The 17,207-nt window shown below is 37.4% G+C and overlaps 2 protein-coding genes across 3 annotated transcripts in view; both read right to left on the bottom strand.

The window, feature by feature from the left end:
• Positions 1 to 5,327, bottom strand: part of LOC149619156 (uncharacterized) — a 55,391-nt gene extending 50,064 nt beyond the window's left edge. Inside the window, exons 1-2 of one of the 2 annotated variants that reach the window (XM_089854109.1) lie at positions 5,053 to 5,327; positions 2,498 to 2,951 (exon numbers count right to left, since the gene is read on the bottom strand). In XM_089854109.1, coding sequence (XP_089710235.1) covers positions 2,498 to 2,951; positions 5,053 to 5,264 — 666 coding nt within the window. In that variant the 5' untranslated portion in view covers positions 5,265 to 5,327. The remainder of the gene's footprint in view (positions 1 to 2,497; positions 2,952 to 5,052) is intronic. The other variant, XM_089854108.1, reaches the window with a different exon arrangement.
• Positions 5,328 to 7,931: 2,604 nt separating this feature from the next.
• The window catches only part of LOC149619151 (uncharacterized), a 78,931-nt gene continuing 69,655 nt past the window's right edge, over positions 7,932 to 17,207 (bottom strand). Inside the window, exon 8 of the mRNA XM_089854106.1 lies at positions 7,932 to 8,929. Within this exon, the coding sequence (XP_089710232.1) occupies positions 8,096 to 8,929 (834 nt within the window). The 3' untranslated portion in view covers positions 7,932 to 8,095. The remainder of the gene's footprint in view (positions 8,930 to 17,207) is intronic.

Raw genomic sequence — 17,207 nt, 5'->3', positions numbered from 1 at the left:
AGGCTTAGGACAATCGGGTATTGGTTTGGCACTCAGGAGGAAGGGTAAGGTGTGCCTAAAACCACCATTGAGGGCGCTAGACGCCTGGCTTTCTTTATTGTTCCAACTGGAACTGAACAAACCCACGAGTTTAGAGAAAAACAAAGTGATACAGCCAGACGGAAATTAAAGGAAGGATTTTTGGTACCCGAAAAGCACCCGATTAATGGTAGTGTTGTTAGGCCTATTTATTCGAGTACCCGCGATAGAAATCCGGGTACCCGACCCGATACCCGATTGAAAGTTTTTCAACTACCCGTACCCAACCCGAAATACAAAAATCACTACCCGCACAGGCCTAATGTTTATCCTGTGGCCGCTACGTAAAAGTTATTAAACACAATTCCCCGTGTTTATTAGTCGAAAAGGGTAATTATCTCACAATTTTCTTGGCTTTTTTCCATACAATATTAATATGTTAAAAAAGTAAATTAGAACGAAGTAATTTCATGACCTCACTGAGCAGTATCAACACAGCATAAGATAAACGACCCTCATTTTTCCAAAAGATTATTGGGATAACGCGTATAATTGAATAGGCTGCTACTAACTACACTAATTAAAATAATGGATTAACTAACGCTAAGGATTGTTCACTAACAGTGTTTCCCCATGTATTAATATCGCCAGCTACATTAGTTCATCCATGTCTAAATTGAGGTATAAAATATTAAACCATCCCTACTCCAATCATGGATTAATAACGCTATGGATTGTTCGTTCCCCCTAAAAGATAAAGTAAACATGTTGCAAACGCCCCCGAGCAGCAGCTACTTTCCCTAACAGGAAGTTTTAAGAAAATTGGACCAAATATCACGTGTCCTATGACGTCAAAATTAAAATCCGGCCTAAATTAGAAGCCGCCATCTTTAAAATCCGCAAAACCCATTTATTTTGTCTAGAGATGGCGCTACATCTACATCCGTTTTGGTCTAATAAATTGGGGGAATGAAGAGGGGAATCAAGGAATAATTCGGAACATGTAGCTGGCGATATTTATACATGGGAAACACTGTTAGTGAACAATCCCTAGCGTTAGTTAATCCATGCTTCAATAGGGATTAGGCGACTACGTTTAGTCAAGAACGAATTCAGGATACCATAAGAACGTTGAAACAAGGCAATGCTGGCGCCATGAAGTCATACTTTTCATAATATGAGGGAGGGCCTATTTTTGGAAATATGGAAAATGGAGTCTCCTAGGTCTAGGAGTGTTGGTGTCGGTGTCAAGAAAAAAATTGTTAAAATCGTTAATGATGAACTGATATATTTAAAAAAAGTGGTTGTAAAGAATCTAGATTTTTCTATTAGAGAGCCTGATTTGTCTGAGACAAAGTCAGTGCAACCAGAAGTATATAACACTTCTCTTCGAGAGAAGTGTACCACAACGCGGGGTAAGTGTAACGTCACTCTTCTCAACATCGGAACATTTAGAGCAAGGTTACTAAACCGAATCACATACACGATAAATAGTTCCCTCATCATTACTCTATTAGCGTTTAAATATTTGGCAAGACGGGCTTGTGGATTTTTGTCCCACGTCAAGACGAGGTTTGTGGGATGACAGGGTTCATACAACTTTTGGAAAACAAATTTCCCTGAGATTTCCAGGTTTTTCCCCATATACTTCCCTGAATTTACCACGTTTTTCCCGTATATATGGAGCAAATGTTAACGAAGGAGGGGGCAATGACTATTACATAATCAAAGGACATCCCCATATCTCTAGTAGAACCAGAGTTATGAGCCTCCAAAGTATAGGGTAATGTTAATCCTATGGAGGGTATGTTTATGAACATTTTGCTTAATTACCCGGCCCCTGTTTGACGCAAATTCCCCTGATTTCCCTGAATTTTACTAAAAATTCGAAATTTCCCTGAATTTTCCCTGAGGTTTTTGTCAACTATTTATTTCCCTGATTTTTCCAGGTTTTCCCGGTTTTCCAGGTTTGTATGAACCCTGGATGATTGCTGGTGATTTAGTGCCAAACAACTATAGAATTCACCCCACGGTGCGATGCGCCCATTTGTAGTTTGATGCGCGGGAAAGCAAACTAAAAGGGTGAGCCTGGGAAGAATGACGTTACATAACTAATGCATTAAGAGGATACAGAGTGTCATCGTTCTTCTATTATCCCCTTCTGGTACAACGGATTTCCCAAACTTGGCCGTGTAACGCCAAGGCTTAAGGCCAGAGAAGCTGAATGTGATACTAGTCACTTTAACTGATTTATAACCAACCCACCGATGGCGCTAAAAACGGATTTACCTAGAACGTAGGCGGTAACGGTTTTCGAAAGAAGTACGACTTCATGGTACCAGGGGAGAATGTTACCATTCCACGTTCTTATGGTATCCTGAATTCGTTCTTGGTTTAGTCAATTAAAACACTTTGGAAACAACAGTATAGCTTCTGTCATGCCCGTGTAACGAAAGAAATAAAATAATGAAATACTTACACGATTGCTGAGGATTTTTGGATAGTGCGGGCATTTGACAGGCTTATCATTCCTATGATATCTAGCGTGAGTACGCAGCTCCGCAAGTTGAAAATACTGACGGTAACAGAAACGACATTTGTGCACTTCGTCATCGGTATGTAGGGTGGTATAATGTTCAACGAGTTCAGATTTTTCACAGAAACTGAAGGCACATTCGAGGTCACATTTGTATGGTTTTTGGTCATTGTGCTCCATCGCGCGATGAACCTTCCAAGGCTTTTCACTGGTAAAATTCTTATCACAGTCCTCGCACCGAAAAATTTCCTTCAGTAAGCGTTTTCTAATTCGTTCCTTCTTGCTTACTACTCGAAGGTTTTGTTTCTTGGAGCATTCTGGTTCCTTAATTTCCAATAACGATTCGGAAGGGACTACGGCCGATTCAACAGCAGAACTGTCAATTCTAGATTCGTCTCTGCAAAGAAATAACTATAATATCATTCCAAGGTAAAACATGGTCTATGTAAAACAGCTTATGTAACAAATAAAACCATTTTCTCATTAATCGTTTTCAGTAAAAGCAAAAACGGATTTATGTAAGAAGAACATTGAAGCACGGGCCACTAAACTAAGAGGACATTTCAGCTCTAGCTTTGCCTATACAAACGGTTTGCCTCTTCAAAGAAACGGGCATCTATGTGAGTTAAGAGGGAAAAAGGGGGGTCGAACCGGAACGTGTAACACGTACCACAACGCCATCTTCCGTACAATAGACTAATTACTCTGCCAGTCTGTCTTCTGCTACTATTATAAGCTTTAGGCCTGTCTCGCTTTTTAGTTTTGACGTTTACGTCTTAATTTAACTCTATTATTTATAATGGGTGTAAAGTATTGTGTATTCCCTAACTGCAACAGCGATAGTCGCTACACCACTAAGCCTCATATGCAAGGAGTTCGATTTATACCCTTTCCCAAATATAAAACTAAACAAGTATATTGCATTCAATGGGTAATCTGGCTAGCAAAGTAGAAGACGGATTTACAGTAGATGACATTGGACCTAATACGTACCTGTGTTCTAAACATTTAAAAGACGATTGTTTTCAAAGTAAGCTATGCCTTAAAAAGACAGATGGTAAGCTTTACTCAATACTACTTGGTCTAAAAAATACTGTTTTCCAGCCTCACTCGCCTTGTTACCGAAATGACGTAATTCCGCTTTTTGAAAACTACCGCTAGAGGCGACACTAGTAAAAACCGTTTAGCTTGAGCGCCGCCCGATAGCAGAGCTGAAATGTCCTCTTAGTTTAGTGGCCCGTGATTGAAGGTAGCAAATTCCTTACTCATCCTCGACTACGTTGTATGTTTTTGATGGGAGTGGCTTATAATTTCAAAACTGGCGCTCTCCATCTATCGGCCTTATTCTCTTATATTTTGGACTTAAATATAGATACTGCATAAGGCAAGTAATAATAACTTTAGTACAAAGAAAGAAAAACCAGAAAAAATATTTAAAGAAACATCAATTATATATTATATATCTTATAACTTCAATACTTAATTCCAATAAATCGGGAATTATATCGCATTGTTGTGCACTTTGCTTTTTCACCACTGGAGGAATTGGCCTTATTCCTGATCAACGCCACCGAGGCGTAGCGGCGACTTTTGGAACTATAATAATACGGTAGCCAATTAGAGGTGGCGGTGGAGTCGATGGACTCTGATGGAGATCTGTTATTTTCTATGTTTTGTTGATCTTTCTGAATCATGTGTATAGCCAAGGCTTAACGAGCGATATGGTTTCAAAAGTATTAAAAGTTGATTTCACCTTTCTTATTCTGTCTAATATTATGAAATAAGACTTTCGGAGTAAGTTTCCATTCGATTTTGGTCTATTTGGAGATCATTAGGTTAATAATAATTAGTTAAAACATGTTTTTTGAAGTTGAAGCGGTAGTAATCAAAACATAGAAAAGAACAGATCTCCATCAGAGTCCATCGACTCCAGCGCCACCTGTAATTGGCTACCGTATTATTATAGTTCCAAAAGTCGCCGATACGCCTCGGTGGCGTTGATCAGGAATAAGGCCAATTTCCCAAAAAAAATTAACCAGGAAAATAGAGATAAGAATGACATTTTCGACCACTAGAAGTCGCTATATACAAAATTTGTGGGTGGAGCCAAAATATAAGCAGACGAAGTTTCTCAATAAAGTATGCGAGGATGGTACCAGAGGGGGCTAAATCCGATGTTCATAGTACATAAATCGGTTTTTGGTAAAGGGCCTAATAAAAATTTTTTAAAACATCCCATAATATTGTTAAAAACTAAGGGGGACACTGGATATTTTGACCAGTAACTTCCGAAATTTTGATAGGTTAACTAACACCAGTGTTCAATGTCCTAAAAATTTTTCTGTCAAAAGAGGGGTCACTGGACGCATGTCCTATAAAAAATATTTCTTATTTCCGGACCTGCCCGCCGCTAGTAAAGATGACCATTTATATTACTACCAACAGTACCAAAACACGGTAGCCAACAGCAATGACTCTTATTATAAAATACTGCATACCCGGAGGTGTTCTCTTCATTGCAAGAGCCTAAGCTCGTTTCTTCAAGTTTTGAGGATCCATCTGTATCCGAAAATTCCGGAGCTTCGGCGAAACTGAAATTTTCGTTCCCAGAAGAATTTTGGTTTGAATCTTTTTCTGGTTGCCTTTCAATGGTAACCTTCTTGTGAGGGTTACTATTGGCTGGTCGTAAATGAACAATGGTTGGTGTCATCACCACCCATTTTTTTCTTTGTGCAATTTGTTTCGCTAGGATGTTCTACGGATTCATTCATGGTTGACACTTTGAAAAGAAAAATAATCAAATATAGTTGCCATTGTTTTTTTTTTCAAGGCTCAGGCTCCCACCAAAATCTCAAAATAAATAGGGGAAAAAGGGACTTTTTGCACGGTAAAAATAGGGCAAAATAATGATCTAAACTTTAAAAGTAGGAACCGAAACGGGACCACTGGTAAAACTGAATGATATCTTTACCCTTACCGAAAATACCACCTCTAAAACACGTCTTAGGTTGGGCTGAAGACGTTTTTAGAGGTTTTTTTTCGGTAAGGGTATTATGTCCAAAACCAGTTAATTAATTTCTTGAACTATAACCAGGGATAAGACTGTAAAGTACAAAAATCCAAAGAATAAATAGGAATCCAAGTACCGCGTCAACAGTTATTTCTGTTATCTCTCCTCGCCTGGCTACTAAATAAATACTTTTTCTGAGGTTTATGAAAATAGGGTGATATAAGGGCCGAATACCAATTTTAGGGTAGATTAAGGACCGAATACCAATTTTAGGGTAGATTAAGGACCGAATACCAATTTTAGGGTAGATTAAGGACCGAATACGAATTTTAGGGTAGATTAAGGACCGAATACCAATTTTAGGGTAGATTAAGGACCGAATACCAATTTTAGGGTAGATTAAGGACCGAATACCAATTTTAGGGTAGATTAAGGACCGAATACCAATTTTAGGGTAGATTAAGGACCGAATACCAATTTTAGGGTAGATTAAGGACCGAATACCAATTTTAGGGTAGATTAAGGACCGAATACCAATTTTAGGGTAGATTAAGGACCGAATACCAATTTTAGGGTAGATTAAGGACCGAATACCAATTTTAGGGTAGATTAAGGACCGAATACCAATTTTAGGGTAGATTAAGGACCCAATACCAATTTTAGGGTAGATTAAGGACCCAATACCAATTTTAGGGTAGATTAAGGACCGAATACCAATTTTAGGGTAGATTAAGGACCGAATACCAATTTTGGGGTAGATTAAGGACCGAATACCAATTTTGGGGTAGATTAAGGACCGAATACCAATTTTGGGGTAGATTAAGGACCGAATACCAATTTTAGGGTAGATTAAGGACCGAATACCGGTTTTAGGGTAGATTAAGGACCGAATACCAATTTTAGGGTAGATTATAAGTTCAGCTAGCTAATTGGGCCAAGTCATCTTGCGACTTATTGCCACTTATCTAACGCCTTTACAATGCATAGAGGGGTGGTGGCTAGCCCCTATGCCACAGCTAACCGACAGCGTCCTATACTAACTATTACCGTTAACCTCTGCAAGTTTTGATGGAAAGGAGAAACCGGGTAAGACCGCGGAGGAAAACTCCTTTAACAAGCGGGGAGAGAACTTGCAAACTCTACGCAGAAGGATTTCTTCCCAGATTTTTCACCCGGTGCCACAGTCCGGGATCGAACCCGGTACACTCTTGATGCGAGGCGAAAGCGCTAACCGCTACGCCACCCCACTAAGGACCGAATACCAATTTAAGGGTAGATTAAGGACCGAATACCAATTTTAAGGTAGATTAAGGACCGAATACCAATTTTAGGGTAGATTAAGGACCTTGCAGGACTTTTAGTGACCTGGTGGGAGCCCTGTCTAGGTCATAGGGAGACAGAGTTCGCAGGTAAGGTAATATATATATATTTCTGATATTATCAAATTTTTTATTATTGACGCTCGTGAAGATGATTGTGGGAATTTGAATCATTCTAAGTTACTTTTAGTAAATGGTAATTTACAGGTAAATTACCAAGCAGTTTCCAAATTCTTCAGCTAAGAGTCAAACATTTTTCAGTAAAACTTGTACTACACTGCCAGTATATGGTAGTTTTTCACTTATGTAGTTATAGTACCTAGTTTAGTAATTCAGCAGTTTAGAGGGCTCAGTATTTTAGTCTCACCCTTCTTCATGGACGTTGCCATCTTGTATGTTTTTAAACTGATAAAATATTAAATATTCTGCTTCCGTCAGAAATTTAGGCGCGTCCGAATGTACATGAAAAAATAAAAAATGGGCTTACCTTACACATCGTGTAGAATGTTTTTTATTGATACTTCAATCCTGCTCCTCCTTAAGAATTAATTTCGAGATAATACTTCAATATTAATTCATTCATTAGCTCCAGCTACGGCATCAGAAATTGAAAAGCAATAATATATGCCTAAATATATTGGGGTCGAAAAACAGTCTAACCTGTAACTAGCATATTGCTAAGCCACACAAAATCAATATTCAACGACATTCATTCATATTTTAAAGGCTAGGCGACAAAGATTGACGGAAAAAGACACATGTTTCTTCGATGCTGACAACCCCAAATCCACAATTCCTTAAATCTCAACCTCTAGGTCACGGACGTAAGAAACTAAAACATTAAACCAAAGAAAAATAATAAACAAAGATGTCAGTCAAGCAAGTTGATGGCTTCGTAAAATTTTAGATGATCATGGTCTACTGACGAATTATTACCATAAATTGCTATTAATCTATAGAAAAGTTAGAATATATGGGTATAACAGATTCAGAGCGATTATGCTTTTAAAGGAAGCTTAAATTTTGGTGCTCCAACAAATCTTATGCGTTTAATATCACTTGAGCGCTGCTTTTTATTAAAATGCAATTAAGTGTGTAAAGTAAGGTTAACGACAAAATGTGAATCTGATTCTTATAAACACTACGCTGTTTTAATACTAACAGTCAAACATATTAAAAGTTTCTTGAGCGACAGTTTTTCCAGGGCGTTTTTCAGATTTTAGCTTTCCTTGGTCTCTTTCGAGTCGGCTCACCTTTATGAATGCGCAAGTGAGCAGTCAAATTACTCTTTTCAGAAAAAGCGTGCTGACACACTTGGCAAATATGTGGCTTTTCACCCGTGTGTGTACGATAATGTCGTGTCAAGTGAACCTTTAACCTAAAACTAATACCACATTGTTCGCATTGAAAGGGCTTCTCGCCAGTATGAACGCGAAAGTGCTCGTTCAACCAATCTCTTTTACCAAAAACCTTTTGACAAATTTCGCACTGATAAGCTTTATCGGCAGTATGTGCGCGAATATGCGAGGTTAAAGAAGCTTTATGCTTGAAGGTCTTTTCACAAAACTCGCACCGATGAGATTTCTCGTTAGTGTGAGTCAAAGCGTGAACCGACAAACTATACTTCGTTGGGAAACTCTTATAACACACTTCGCACTCAAACCTCTCACGTATTTCATTCGTATGCTTGGTATGCGTGTGTTTTCTCAAACTACCTTTTGTGGTGAAATGTGTTTCGCAAATTTTGCATTCGAAAGGTTTTTCATTAGTGTGGATTCGCGAATGCTTTGTGAGACCGTTTACACGCTTGAATGATTTACCGCATGTGGTACAAAGATACAGTTTTTCGTCGTTGTGAATTACGCAATGGCTCTTAAATGATGTGATAGATCTGAAACACACCCCACAAGTGTCGCATTGATAAGACTTTTCTTCGGGGTGTGGCCTTTCTTTATCAATAGCAAGATGCATAATATTCTCAGCTTCCAATTCATGAATTTTCACAGCTGAGTCATGTTGAGTTTCCACGTGTTGTCTTTGAGCGTTCTAAAAGAATGATGGAAAAAAATGTAAAATATGTTTTAAAGTTTATATTCGAATATTTTTGTAACAGCTTGATCTGGGCCAGCTATGACAGATATCAAAATTAAAGATTATACTGTACCGCTTATAATTACACCACATGGCAAAGCACTCGAGACACCATGCATTTGGTCATCGAACTTTGGTAGCGCAGGTAGTCTCTATGTGTATATGAACGTTTGCGCGCTAACTAGACATTTGGAATATTATAAAACTTTCTAATGGAATAGCGGAATGTCTAAATTTTTCTTCTACAATGGCTTTTACGATGATTCATAAAAACATTGTATCAGAAGGGGAATAATACTTTTTGCATAAATAATGAGCAAATATTAAGATCCTTTTGTAGCGCTTTCTAATTAATAATAGCTTCAATATCTGGTCAAAACCGAATCAATATTCTGTTACTCTCTAAGCCGTTCGTCCTACTCGACTATTAGTAAGTTCATAAGTTTATCATGCCTCTAAGTACACAAATATGGGTTACAACTGGGCATCTTCCGCAGGCTACTGTGCCGTCAGAACTCGTATAGCGCTAAGATCCGAAGAGAGAAAATTTTGAAATTCCTGTCGCAGTGCAGCCACCAAACGGTCGAGACGATTACTAAATGGGTCACATAACAAAAAATCATCCAATGGAATGAAGGAGATTTCTACGTTTCGTATAGGCATTGGGTGGGGGGACAAATTAGTCTTAAACTTTCTAAATGTAATTTTTTTCCCATAATCGACGGGAGGAGTTGACTGGACCTCTAAGCTTCACAATGGCTAGTCTTAGCTCCGCTCTCATGGACGAGTTCTGATTGGCTCCTGCCTTTGGCAGGATAAAATTTGTGCGTAGAAGATCAGCCAGAATGTTAAGGGTGCCACAGGAGCCGACATAGGCATTAGTTCAACTTTTATCGGGAAGCCCTCACATGAGCAGTTCCCGTATGAGCGGATTTCATAGTAGCAGAAGCCGATTAGGCTTTACACATGAAGTACGTAACATGTGCCTTGGGGAGCTACACGATATTCTCTAAGCTCCTAGGATAGAACCTCCCCTTACGCGGAGGGAAATAGTTCAGTAACGCGGCTCCTTCGGATCCATCGGATCCTTCCGCCTAAAGAACCGATTTACCACGTACTTAAATTCGAGAACTACTATAAAGACTGAGTAGGGTATCTAAAATATTCTTTAGATAAAACTGTTCACAATACCAAAGATTATTTGGGAGTAAGGCGTTAAAATGTTATCAATCTGGGTAGCTTTTGCTTGGACTATTTAAGACGCCGTGCATCTGTTTTTTACGAGGAATGTTTTCTTTTTCTCGAGGTTACGGCGAGCTCAGCCGCCGGCGGCTCGGGAATCGGGATACCGCTGTTACCTAGACAAGGCCTAGTGTAGTTTTAGAGTCTATTATTATTCGCAGAGCTATTTTTCTGTTGAAATTAGGGAACTAGTATAAATATTGAGTAGAGTGTCTGAAATATTCTTTAGTTAAAACTATTCACAATACGAAAGATTATTTGGGAGTAAGGCACGAAGATCCTATCAATCTTGGTAGCTTTTGCTTGGCCTATGTAAGACGCCGTGCATCTGTTTTTTTAACGAGGTATTTTTCTGTTCTCGCCGTTACGGCAAGCCCGGCCGCCGGCGGCTCGAGATGCGCTGCTCGGCCTCAGCCGCTGATATCTAGCCAAGGCTTAGTGTAGTTTTCGTGTTTAATTTTATTCGCAGAGTTATTATTCTGTTGAAATTTAAAGAAAATCTTATCATATTTAGTTGAAGACTAAGTAAATGTCTCAAAACATTTCGAAACTTGAGCTTTAAAACGTTGAATATTTTATAACGACTACGGAACGGTACCGCAAATTCGCCTTCCGGGCCTCCCGGTTATGTCGACGGCGAGGTCGAGTCGAGGTCCCATGCAAGAAAATAGTAATAGCCGTCGCCTATTGGTCTGGCATTAAAGAGGTTATCTATGGTTAGGGGCTCATGATTGGTTAAAAGCTGTTTTTTTCGTCTGCTTTGTTTTTACTTCGGGAATATCATGAAATCCATGGCCAAAGGTACGGAAAAGTGAGACTTACGTACTTCATGTGTGAAGCATAATCCGCTTTTGATAGTAGCGGTCCTCATAACAGCAGTTCCCTAAATATCGGTTTCCCGAAATGGCAGTTACGCGTTACAGCAATTACCGATACAGCGGTTCCCGTAAACAAGGCGTACCGTTACAGCAGTTCTCTAAAGAGCGGAAAAAAAGATATGCGAAAAACGATAGTTGTATATTATGGTGTAAGCTGGCCCTGCTGGGTTATATGAACTCAAAAATAACTAGGTCAGATATGGGTAATTTGGTTAGGTTAAAGTTGATCATTTCAACTAAATAGTATTAGATCAGGTTAGGTTTAGACTTAGGTTAGTAATATTTTGGAAATAGTGAAATAATGTTATGCCTTTTCTAAAATATTGTTGTTTATCTTTATTGACTTCCCAAATAATAATATTTTTTTTAAAAAAATTACTGTTTACAGTTATCTACTTCCAAAACAAAATAACCTTTCTCGAATTATAATATGCCTTTTCCAAAACATTACTGTTTACAATTATCTACTTCCGAAAAAAATAACCTTTCTCGAATTATAATATATCTTTTCCAAAAAAATTAATATTTTCAATTATCTACTTCCGAAATAAAATAACCTTTCTCGAATTATAAGCTTATATTCGACAGACAATCCCATTTGATCGATGACGCGGAAGCCCATTCGATCGAATCCCATTCGGCAGAAATCCCATTCGGCCGAAAATCCCATTCGACAGAAATGCCATGCGGTCGGAAATCCCATTCGACAGATTGGTCATGTGAACGCATCCCATTCGGAATAAATGAATTCGTCTATATCCGATTCCACACACCGAACCTAAGCTCACCTAACCGAACCAAACCGAACCGAACCGAACCTAACCTAACCTAACCTAACCTAACCGAACCGAACCGAACCTAACCGAACCTAGCCTAACCAAACCTATCCTAAGCTAACCTAACCTAACCTAACCTAACCTAAGCTAAGCTAACCTAACCTAGCCGAACTTAACCTAACCGAACCTAACCGAACCGAACCGAACCGAACCTAACCTAACCTAACCCTAACCTAACCTATTCTAACCTAACCTAACCTAACCCTAACCTAACCTATTTTAACCTAACCTAAGCTAACCTAACCCAACCGAACCGAACTTAACCTAACCTACCCAAACCGAACCGAACCGAACCTAACCTAACCTAACCCTAACCTAACCTAAGCTAACCTAAGCTAACCTAACCTAAGCTAACCTAACCTAAGCTAACCTACCTAACCTAACGTATCCTAACCTAACCTAAGCTAAGCTAACCTAAGCTAAGCTAACCTAACCTAACCTAACCTAACCTAGGCCAACCTAGAAAAAAAGAATATTTTGGAAAAGGCCCATGTTTATTTTTCAAGGACCTTAATAAATATAGCATTATAAAATGCGAAATCGCACCAATGGGAAATTCGCTCCATTGAGACTTCTGTCCAACAGGAATGGGAAGTCTGCTCAATGGGAATTAGGTCCATTGAACGACTTATTTTTTATTTCGGTCCAATGGAATTTCGTTCCAATGGAATTCTGTTCAATGGTTATATACCAATTATAATATGGCTTTTCCAAAAAATTACTGCTTACAATTATCTATTTCCGAAATAAAATAACCTTTCTCGAATTATAATATACCTTTTCCTAAAAGTTATTGTTTACAATATCAACTTCCGAAATAAAATAACCTTTCTCGAATTATAATATGCCTTTTTCCAAAAAATTATTGTTTACAATTATCAACTTCTGAAAGAAAATAATCATGTTCGAATCATTTTTCTATCCTGCTATGAGAATTGTAAACTGATACAGCCTGAAGAATAGTACAATATTTAAGTGTACTTTTAAAAAAATTCATAGTAGATCACATAACTGATTAAATGATCACAGAAAAAGGTAGTTTTTGAAACCAACGAATACAACTGTATTGTTAATAAATGCGCAAAACTCAACACAAACACTGCTATTGCGCAAAACTCAACACAAACACTGCTATTTCGCAAAATAACAGCCGCTATTTCTAAAAGGGCAGTTTTGAAAAACACCGCTGTTTTTTGGAATTGCGGTTGCTATTTCGAGAACTGCTCTACCGGGACTGCTCATACGAGGTACACCCCTTTTATCAGGGTTCATACGAAATTTCCAAAGCCAATTTCCCTGACATTTCCATTGTCTCCAGAGTACTTCTGATAAATTTCCAGGTGCATTTTTTATATTGGAGGAGTGTTATAATTTCAAATAGGGTTACCACACTATACCTACATCACCATATGTTTACCACTCTTTGCTAGGTTATTCTGAAAGAGCGGTAGTTCTGTTAGATAAGACTTCATACTGCTCTTAATGTATAAGGAGGGTTTTTTGTTTGGATGTAGTTTTTTTTGTATTGTATTAACTTTTTTGAAAAAAAATTACACAGAACTACAATTCGGGCCCTTAATGTGTGGTTAAATTTCAAAGAGATCTATTGATTAGTTTATTTTATATAAAATAAAGTTGCTAAGGGTGCTTTTCCTTTCCATAAAATTAATCACAGATTTTGACGAAAAACTGGAAATTTTCTCATAGTAATAACATGGGAAAAATTTGTAGTAACAGCCAAAGTTTCTCCAAGAAGTTATATCAGTATCTCAGAGAGAAGATATAAATTCGCCAGATTTCCAGCTTTATCTCCAGTCCTAACGTAGGTCCGCAGTCAATCCCCGTCTCTAAATTACAACCAGCATCTTATTGGTTCTTGAAAACTCACGTCAGCGCGACGACGCGAGTGAGGAAAATTTCCGACTGACGAGAGCGAAATAGCCCGGCGCCTCCTTTTACGTCCCCCCCTTGTATTTTGAAAGGGGGACTGGGACTATGGCACGCGAATACAAAGGCATCTTATATCATCTCTCTGAGATACTGATATAACTTCTTGGTTTCTCGACCATTTTTTGAAGACTATATGTTCAATAGGTCTGAAAACAGTTTTAAATGAAAGGTTGAACATTAAACTTGTGCCTTTTGAAGTTTCATTAAAAACAATTAAGTTTTACTATTGTTTTTTATAGTTTTAATTACATGCTCTGACTTACGTGGTTTACCCTGAAACTATGGAACTTGCAACTTTTTAGCATGAGTTATGTAGAGTATGAAGCCACTCTTGGACTTAAGTCGTTTTACCGCGGATATAGTCAAATTATTAGAAAAAATAGCTAGCTTAATGAACATTTTAACTTTTCCCTATACAGATTACAGCTAATTAAACTGGATTGACAATAAAATAATATTAAACTTGATTACCTTTTAAAGTAGATTAAACTAGATTATTAGTTAAAGTTAATTAAACTAGATTCTCAAATAAAGATAAAAAACTAAATTACGAATTTAAGGTATTTAAACTAGATTACCATTTAAACGTACTTAAAATAAATTATCAATTAGAGGTAATTAACTAGATTACAAATTCAGGGTAATAATTCTAGATTACAAATTCAGGGTAATAATTCTAGTTTTCAAATTCAGGGTATAAATTCTAAATTACAAATTCAGGGTAATAATTCTAGATTACAAATTCAGGGTAATAATTCTAGATTACCAATTAAGGGTAATAATTCTAGATTACCAATTAAGGGTAATAATTCTAGATTACCAATTAAGGGTAATTAATCTACCTTACCAATTAAGGGTAATTAATCTACCTTACCAATTAAAGGTAATTAATCTACATTACCAATTAAGGGTAATTAATCTACATTACCAATTAAGGGTAATTAATCTACATTACCAATTAAGGGTAATTAATCTACATTACCAATTAAGGGTAATTAATCTACATTACCAATTAAGGGTAATTAATCTACATTACCAATTAAGGGTAATTAATCTACATTACCAATTAAGGGTAATTAATCTACATTACCAATTAAGGGTAATTAATCTACATTATCAATTAAGGGTAATTAATCTACATTATCAATTAAGGGTAATTAATCTACATTATAAATTAAGGGTAATTAATGTACATTACCAATTAAGGGTAATTAATCTACATTACCAATTAAGGGTAATTAATCTACATTACAAATTAAGGGTAATTAATCTACATTACCAATTAAGGTTAATTAATCTACATTACCAATTAGGGTTAATTAATCTAAATTACCAATTAAGGGTAATTAATCTAAATTACCAATTAAGGGTAATTAATCTACATTACCAATTAAGGGTAATTAATCTACATTACCAATTAAGGTTAATTAATCTAAATTACCAATTAAGGGTAATTAATCTACATTAACAATTAAGGATAATTAATCTAAATTACCAATTAAGGGTAATTAATCTAAATTACCAATTAAGGGTAATTAATCTACATTACCAATTAAGGGTAATTAATCTACATTACCAATTAAGGTTAATTAATCTAAATTACCAATTAAGGGTAATTAATCTACATTAACAATTAAGGATAATTAATCTAAATTACCAATTAAGGGTAATTAATCTAAATTACTAATTAAGGGTAATTAGTCTAAATTACCAATTAAGGGTAATTAATAGAAATTACCAATTAAGGGTAATTAAACTAGATTACCGACGACTGGTAATTCAGATAGATTACCGACGATTGGTAATTCAGATAGATTACCGACGACTGGTAATTCAGATAGATTACCGACGACTGGTAATTAAGATAGATTACCGACGACTGGTAATTAAGCCTGATTACCGACGACTGGTAATTAAGCTAGGTTACCGACGACTGGTAGTTTAGCTAGATTACCGACGACTGATAATTAAGCCTGATTACCGACGACTGGTAATTAAGCCTGATTACCGACGACTGGTATAAAATCGGATTACCGACGACTGGTAATTAAGCCTGATAACCAACGACTGGAAAAAAATCGGATTACCGACGACTGGTTATTAAGCTAGGTTACCGACGACTGGTAATTAAGCTAGGTTACCGACGACTGGTAGTTAAGCTAGATTACCGACGACTGGTAGTTAAGCTAGATTACCGACGACTAATAATTAAGCTAGATTACCGACGACTAATAATTAAGCTAGTTTACCGACGACTGATAAATAAGCTAGTTTACCGACGACTGGTAAATAAGCAAGATTACCGACGGCTGGTATTTAAGCCAGATTCTCGACGGCTGAGAATTAAGCCAGATTACCAACGGCTGGTAATTAAGCCAGATTACCGACGATTGGTAATTAAGCCAGATTACCGACGATTGGTAATTAAGCCAGATTACCGACGATTGGTAATTAAGCCAGATTACCGACGATTGGTAATTAAGCCAGATTACCGACGATTGGTAATTAAGCCAGATTACCGACGATTGGTAATTAAGCCAGATTACCGACGATTGGTAATTAAGCCAGATTACCGACGATTGGAAATTAAGCCAGATTACCGACGATTGGTAATCAAGACAGATTACCGACGATTGGTAATAAAGCTAGATTACCGACGACTGGTTATTAAGCTAGAATACCGACGACTGGTTATTAAGCTAGAATACCGACGATTGGTTATTAAGCTAGTATACCGACGACTGGTAATTAGGCTAGATTACCGACGACTGGTGATTAAGATAGAATACCGACGACTGGTAATTAAGATAGATTACCGACGACTGGTAATTAAGATAGATTACCGACGACTGGTTATTAAGAAAGATTACCGACGACTGGTTATTAAGCCAGAATACCGACGATTGGTAATTAGGCTAGATTACCGACGACTGGTAATTAAGCTAGAGTACCGACGACTGGTAATTAGGCTAGATTGCCGACGACTGGTAATTAAGCTAGATTATCGACGAATGGTATTTAGGCTAGATTGCCGACGACTGGTAATTAAGCTAGATTATCGACGAATGGTATTTAGGCTAGATTGCCGACGACTGGTAATTAGGCTAGATTGCCGACGACTGGTAATTAAGCTAGATTATCGACGAATGGTATTTAGGCTAGATTGCCGACGACTGGTAATTAGGCTAGATTGCCGACGACTGGTAATTAAGCTAGATTATCGACGAATGGTATTTAGGCTAGATTGCCGACGACTGGTAATTAGACTAGATTGCCGACGAATGGTATTTAGGCTAGATTGCCGACGACTGGTAATTAGGCTAGATT

This window comes from Phalangium opilio, unplaced genomic scaffold (assembly GCF_054372755.1).
Source record: "Phalangium opilio isolate 3A_F unplaced genomic scaffold, DU_Popi_V2 ptg000209l_1, whole genome shotgun sequence".
Lineage (NCBI taxonomy): Eukaryota > Metazoa > Arthropoda > Arachnida > Opiliones > Phalangiidae > Phalangium > Phalangium opilio.
The sequence above is the reverse complement of the archived record's forward strand: the minus strand, read 5'-3'. Positions and strand labels throughout refer to the sequence as shown.